This window comes from Cariama cristata, unplaced genomic scaffold (genome assembly GCF_000690535.1).
Source record: "Cariama cristata isolate BGI_N322 unplaced genomic scaffold, ASM69053v1 scaffold11990, whole genome shotgun sequence".
Taxonomy (NCBI): domain Eukaryota; kingdom Metazoa; phylum Chordata; class Aves; order Cariamiformes; family Cariamidae; genus Cariama; species Cariama cristata.
In genome coordinates this window covers 2,577-10,173 of record NW_009592975.1, presented here as the reverse complement: position 1 = coordinate 10,173, position 7,597 = coordinate 2,577, and the positions used below count along the sequence as shown (strand labels likewise).

The window sequence follows — 7,597 nt, the reverse complement described above, 5'->3', positions numbered from 1 at the left end:
GATTTGGCATTTACTTCTTGGATATCACTTTCATAACATAATACACCCAAGTTGTGGCCTAATTTCTGCAAAAAGTGGGCATGCTGTGGGTACAATAACTGTTGTCACATGTGGTTTTTCTTTCAAACTGATGACGTTAGCAAAATAACTCCCTCCCCCTTGTACCCACCACCAGCTTCTGTGAACAGTTTTTCAAATTAACTGTAATCAATGCTCATTTTAGCTGAAATCCAGCACTGCCTGGTTAATGCTGGCGATGTGGGATGTGGAGTGTTTGAATGCTTTGAAAACAATTCTTGCGAGATCCGAGGCTTACACGAGATCTGCATGACGTTTCTGCACAACGCTGGAAAATTCGATGCCCAGGTAACACAAGTGAAATGTCCTACCTATCTGCTTGCTTATTGACGCGTATTTTGGTTCCTTAACACATCTTTGCAAAAAAAAAAAAAGTTATCATTACAGAGCAAATCTACTTTTGCACATGACCAGCTTCACTAATAATTTCTCTGTGGAAGAGACCAGAATCATAGACCCCAGAACAGTAACAGAGCAGCGGTGTGCAGCCTTTCCCAGGAGATAGGCTGTCTCTAGCTACAGCTCCCTGGATCGCTTCCACCTACTGTGCCCAGGATAACTAAATCAGAACACTAATGTAGCTGAACATGGTTTTCAGAAACATTAGGCAGCTTAAGCTTCTACACCATGGTTGCTCAAAGCTGATTCTGAAATGCAGCTTGGGCTCCTAGTTCATTTAGATGCATCAAGATATTTCCCAATGTGCAGTTATTAAAATTGATTCTCAAGATTTGCACACAACTAGTACGGGCAACCTCCTAAAGGTGCTGTATTCAAATAAGTCTTTGGTTCAAGCACTGACTTAGACGGTATGCAGTATTAAGTTCATTTCCTTCATTTTCTCCCCAGACCACTTATGCATCACTGAGACATCCTGTTATTATGTCTTGTAAACCTACTCTCCCATTTCAGTGTGGAGGGAAGAGAACATTACGATGGGCCGGCGGCATTTGGTTTGATCGTGCAGTTTGCAGTATAACTTGACTAAAAGCACCAGCTACGTGGCTCTGTTAAAAGCATGGTATAAAGCAGAGCTGTCTTCAGGATTCAGCCTGTTCCATGAGGGGTGGTGGGACCACCCAGTAGGAAACCCTTCTGAAGCGCTGGAGTTCTAGGCTCAAATTCTCAAGGATGTATGAAGGGTCTGGCTAGCCATTAAAACAGGAGTTGTTTCTTCTGTGCATATGTGAAAACCTTCAACTTAATTACCAAGTGGCTTCCAGAAAACACTCATTTATTTTTGCACAATATTCTGTCCATGAACAGATTGACCAAAGTAAGCCCTGTTGGGAGGGGAGGGAAAGGTGCCTGTGAAGGCTGAGCCTAGCCATTGATGCCTATTCCGCAGGATCCCCAGATACTGCTAATCAAATACAGCTTCTTTTACATCCAGGCCATCTCCATTGCAGTGCAGAAGTATTTAAATCCCTGGAGCTTTATTTAATATGGATGTGACTTGAGCCTCTGCTATGACATGGCTTTTCATGTCTCATCTCTGTATTATCTACAGTTATTTCAGGCTGCATTAAATGATAAGACTAACATTGGCCATTTTCTGTTCTCTGCTTTCTGCTCTCCTTCCCTCGCTCTGAAACCTCAGAGTTGATGTCAGATTTGGTTTATATAAGAATTTTGGTTTTTATCCTTATTTGCCTACTGTGCATGTTTGTTGCTGAAGGGAAGGGCAAGTAAGTGCCTTTGGTATGGGGAATAGAAAGGGATGATAACTGAAGCAGTTCTTTGATCAGCAAGAAACATTTCTGGCTTGAAACAATTTGGGGACGGCATCTGCTTGCAGGTCTGGGTGAATCTTAGTTAATGCCAGTGGAGCTGTGCCAGCCTTTGGATAAAGGATAACAAGAATTTGGTCTTCATGAAGCATTTGTGTAAAATAATCTGAAGCTAATGAAGAGATGGAGGCAGTGCAGGGGGCTTCCACACACCTATTGCTCAGTAAGGTAAAGGGAGTCTGAGCAGAGCTATCCAACTGCAACACATGCACTGTGTCTTGTATGGTATCAGATAGCAAAGAGAAAAGGAAGGGTTGCCTTTGATGCCCACTAAGCAATTGAATGAAGGAATCACAAACAGTGGTTAGAGATACTGCTAAAGCAGCTTTCCTGCAGCTTACTTTTTTAGTTTCTTGATTTGATTTTCTTAATCTCACTTACAGTTTCTTGCAGCAAACAGACATCAAGACACTGTAGGATTACTATGGGCGCTGATCTGAGTCCCTCTCTGAGGAAGTGGTGAAGTGGTAGTAGTAAAAATACTGACATCTGAGGAATGGGGCAGGTGCATATAGATGGTGCATACATGTCTATGAGTTTACAAACTAATTTTAAAATTAAAAAACTAATTTGCAGTTACTGAATGGGTATCTGCTTGGAGTCCTGGGGATCTCAGCCATGGTAGGATGCCCTCTCCCTTGTGTGAACCTGCTGTGCTGCCACCCTAGGAGTGAACAAAGCCAGTAACTCAAGCATTGAATTATTTCGAGGTGCTTACTTTTGCCCTTTCCCTTGTTGGGCATTCAGCTGTTTGGGCAGAGGAAACCTTAAAATACCAGTGAGGAAGCCATGTGTGTTCAGCTCCACTGGGATAGGAAAGCCGAGTAACTTGGCATGGTCTTTAAGGGCAGAGAAACAAAGAGAAGAGGGGGGGGGGGAAGCCATTAAGTGATACCCCTAGCAATCTAATAACCCTTGACATTGTGCTATAGAGGAGCAGCTGGCTGGGCATAAATCAGCTGCTGTGCTTAATGGACAAAAGTACAGACCCACTCCATTTCTTTTCTTCTCAGGGAAAATCCTTCATTAAAGACGCTCTGAAGTGTAAGGCTCATGCCTTGAGGCATAAATTCAGCTGCATCAGCCGTAAGTGCCCTGCCATTAAAGAGATGGTGTTCCAGTTACAGCGGGAGTGCTACCTGAAGCATGACCTCTGCTCCGCTGCCAAGGAGAACGTCCAGGTCATTGTGGAGATGATTCACTTCAAAGACCTGCTGCAGCATGAGTAAGTGCCTCCGTGCTAGTGCAGTCAGAGGCGTGGGAGCTCCTTCCAGGAGCGCGATGGTGCCAGTGGGCTGTGCATCTGCCCAAGAGCTGTTTCACCTCCTTCTGGCCTTAAGCACGTCTTGTTTTCTCATGTAAAAGGCCAAGGTAATGCTTTCTTTGCCGGGGCCCTGGAAGACTGGTTTGTTTACAAAGGGCTAGATGTGAGTGTGGAAGGAGATGAAATGGGTTGAAGTTGGATCTGGCTGTCTTCTTGGTCCTTTGGCAAATACAGTGTCAGTGTCTGCTGTTTCCAGAGGCATCTCACAATGTCTCTGTTTTCTGAGCTCAAAGGCACTGTTCCTGACCGCAGTGTCCTGTTAAAGATGACAGCTAGAGGAGGAGGGGGAAGAAGGTCTATGCGAAGTTGTCAGCAAGATGATGATTTCTTCTTTAAATACTTACTTTCAAATGTCTTTTAGTTAATTGTCCCTGAAAGAGCTGCAGTCCCCCATGTAATCACCATTCGTCTTATTCTTAATCTCAGATGCTTTTTAATAAAACATGGAGGTGTACAAATTGAAGGCACAAGTCAGGTTTTGAGGAGTTCATCCCTCTGACTGGGAACACAGCTGCCCTCTGAGGAAGGGCAGGCATGAATCCTGTTTGGAATTGATCAAAGCTGCTACTCGACAGCAAGAAACCAGGCACAAGCTGTTTGTATCAACTCTTTGTGCACAAATGCAAAAATCGGAGCCTGTTTTTCTTGCAGGTGAACATCTCGCTCCCAAACAAGAAGGCTGAGCCACAGCCTGGCAACATGCTTAACCTTAGAGCATCTTCCTACCATGCCTCTATGCCTTTTTATCCCTAGTGGATATTAGCACAGCAACTCCAAATCCCAGCAGTCATGACAGATAAATTTATTTTTTTTTATAGAATCATTTCTTTTGGAGTTCTAGCCTTGCCTTTGCATTAGTATCCAAAGCAGCTGTGCTCTGATTCTTTTACTTTCTGTTGAAAACCACCCCCTAATACTTAAGCTGGAGCTGTGGAGAGATGCTTTGATGCCAGTTTACTCTCAAATGCAGAATGATTTGCTGTGGTTTGTACGAGCTGAACATGGTGGCCTGAAAGCAAGGCCCTTTCCATGGACATTCCTGAGGCTGGGATCAAAGGCATGGCTGGTGGCAGATCCTGGCCTTGCCAGGGCTGCTGGCTGTGCCCCAGGGTGAAGGGCAGCATCCCGCTGGCTGGGGGAGAGGGGAAGTAGGGCTCCGTCCCGCACAGCAGCACCTTGCTGTGGGCACTGCTCAGGCTGTGTTAGTAGGCTATAAATTGGGTACTTGGCACCAATTAATCCCCTGCCCCATCATTTGTGGATGAGAAGAACTAGGAGAGCCAAAGCCTGTCCAAAGAGGAGTAAGTTATCCTTATTTTACGAACAGGGTAAAGGAGGAATGCTCAAAGGCAGCTGCTTATTTCTGAGGAACTTAACTGGGGGTTCTCAGTTTGAGAAGAGATGGGTCATTGAGCTGAACACCTATAATTTGCATGATCTCTTTTAGAGCTTCCTACACTTCAGCATCTCACGGAGTCAGAGCTTAGCTTTCCTATGCGGGACTCCCCAAATAGAAGCCAGCCAGCCTCCTCCCCTCCCCTAAATTTAGAGGCGTTCTCTGAAGCTCTTGAACTAAGGAACTTGTTCAAGATCAATAGGCAAGTGTGGCAGAGCTGGAAATAAAATCACGTCTGCTGACTTGCAGCCTTGTGCTCAGTTCAGGTACTATGGTCAGGCCAGCTGAAATGCAGAAAGTAAAACAGCGAAGGAGAAATGGGCCAGTATTAATCCGCAGGGCTCTGGCAGACTCCGAATACCTGAAATATTTGGCAGCTGCGCCACTTTTTAGTCATACCAGCAACCTCTTTTCTTACAAAGATTTTTGTAAAGCTTATGCCCAATTTCAACAACTGATTTCTCTCTTTATTTTTTTTTTTCTTCCTTCTGCTGGATCACTTTGTATGCGATGTGCTCAGTTGTCTTATCTTCTGTTTTATGTTTAAAACAAAAACTAAGAGCGGAAAGCAAGTGGCAACTCTCAGACTTGTTCTCTGACTATTTTATTCTGAATGTTTTCTCCCGATGAGTGTTGAGGAACGCAATTGGGGCGGTGAAGTCTCCTCCTGAGTCAGCTGCAGTGGGGTGGGGGTCAGGCCGATTTGCTATGGTGGAAGTGGTGACAGGCCCTGGCAGATTGGTCGCTGCTGCATTCCAAGTAACTTTTTTTTTTTAAATGGCAGAAACGATCCAAATATGGGAAATATTTTGAGATGGGGGAATAGGTGGCTCTCCAAGATTAGTCATTCAAAATGAGTTTAAGCAGTTGGGCAAAGTCCGATCAGTGTCTGACACTACACTGATTTTTAATCTGTTGGTTTTCCTCATCTCTTCTTAGTTCCTGGGGAGAGATTTATACTTGTCCACAGCCACCAGAGCTGGTGTACAGTGTGCCCAGAAGGTGTAGCCCCATCACCCCGTACAACCACGACTGCTGACCCCAGGCAGTTCTCCACAACCACTATGGATGTGTCCTACTGTGGAAGACTTTTAAGCACGTCCTTCTGGGCCTGCTAGCAGCTGAGCAGTTGTGTCAATAGACAACATCAATATTGACCCACAAAGCTTGTGACCGCAACTATTTTAAAATCACTGCACTCAGTGACCCGTGGCTGAGGAAGCCAAAGTGCCTGTGCTCGGGCTGCGTTGTGCTGTGGGGGCGCAGAGGGACGGGTGGGAAGCAGAAACGGTATTTGGCCATGGCTTGTTTGGAGTCCTTGTTTGGCTGGGAACAGTTAGATACTGAAAGCTGTACTCAACCCTGTAAGGAAATGAAGCAAAAAAAAAAAAAAAAAAGAAGGGGGGGGGGGAAACCACCTTAGTGTGGAAGGAACAGTGCCATCAAAGTGGATTTCCATGTGTCTGGGCTCTGCGCAGTTGGATCCTGAGTCCAGATAGGATCTTGCTTGTGGTGGAGATCAAAACCTGGTGCTTCAGGGAAAGCTAAAGATGATGAGAAAAGCCAGAGAACCTCTAGTTGACTATCTCTTGTTCTTTGCAGGGGTAGGGAAATGCAGACTAGTGATCGGTGTGTGCTCTGTACCAGCCGTTCACCTGGAGATAGCAAGCTGTTTGAAGTTGATGGCTCTGGACATGAGCAGGTTTCCTTTGTTGTGTATCCTGACTAAAGACGAAGGGGCGTGATGGAAAGAGAGAGAGGCCATTTGAGAGCCCCATTTGCCAAGTGTGTAGACCTCATATATTCCTCTGGAACATACACAGTTCTCCCAGAGCATCTCCAGTGGGGGAGCAATCAAGGCAGATCCAGCACTTGAGTGAAGCTTCATTTGACAGGATGCCATCATGTGCATTTCTTACAGCAGTATGGCAAATTAGCATATAATATATTGCATAATAAACATATGGTGCAGAATTGCTCTACAAGGCTGCTGAATCAGTGGGTGGCAGGGGGCTAATGCATCTGAACTGTGCTGTGCACAAGGGAGGCTAAGGCAAAGAGGCCATTACACTCGTTTACTGATAGATAACCCTTATATATTTTTTTTTTACTTTCCTCTCACTGTTTCCTTTACCTCTAGGCCATATGTTGACCTAGTGAATATCCTGCTCACCTGTGGCGAGGAGGTGAAAAAGGCAATAACAAGAAGTGTCCAGGTCCAGTGCGAACAGAACTGGGGAAGTCTCTGCTCCATCCTGAGCTTCTGCACCTCGGCTGTGCACGGTGACACCATCCTGGGACCCGAGAAGAAGCCAGGTGAAGCCAGCAAAGCCGCTGCTGGCCGCGAGGACATGCTTGCCCACTCCGACTCCGACCACAGGGAGAGCTCGCGAGCATCGAAGGGAGAGAGAGGTACTAAGGGCCACTTGAATGCCCATGCCCGGGTGAAAGCTGGGGGCCACGGTCCCAAAGGGGCACATGGGATCATGGACCGGGCAGACGAACTGTCCGACTTCTCTGACATCCGGAGGTGAAAAAAGGCACCAACTCCCTGTTCCCCCCATCTTCCCCCTCCACTGGAAACCTCCTCCGTTGAGTCCCATCTTCCCGTCTATGGACATTCCAAAGCATTTCCCATTCAGAGGTCAAGCACAGGGCATTGCAAGTTATATATGGACCTCGGCAACAGTGTATATAGTAGCAAAGGGAGAGCAGTGGCAATGAGTTATCAATCCAGCAAACTTGACACTTGAGCAGCCACCAAATGTGGCAAAATGTCTCTGACTAAATTCTCTTCCCCTTTTTTATGAAACGGACATCAGCTGAAATTTAGGATCCTGTTTGGGGGTTGTTGGGTTGTTTGGGGTTTGTTTTTTGTTTTGTTTTTTCTTGGTCCCCTTGGCTGGGGAGAAGGTTCCAAGAGGGCTCTGCCAGATTGCACGTGGCTGCTTGTGGCTTAGCACCTCGGAAGGTTTAGGGTGCAGCCTTACAGCAGATGGCTGAGTTCCA

General features: G+C 46.1%; 1 protein-coding gene across 1 annotated transcript; it reads left to right on the top strand.

Annotated features, from left to right (window-relative positions):
* The first annotated feature begins 210 nt into the window (after positions 1–210).
* Positions 211–7,279, top strand: STC2 (stanniocalcin 2). Its single transcript, XM_009705218.1, has 3 exons — positions 211–366; positions 2,882–3,093; positions 6,729–7,279. Exons 1-3 carry the CDS (start codon positions 211–213, stop codon positions 7,120–7,122), a joined length of 762 nt encoding a protein of 253 aa, XP_009703520.1. The 3' UTR covers positions 7,123–7,279.
* Positions 7,280–7,597: the final 318 nt, after the last annotated feature.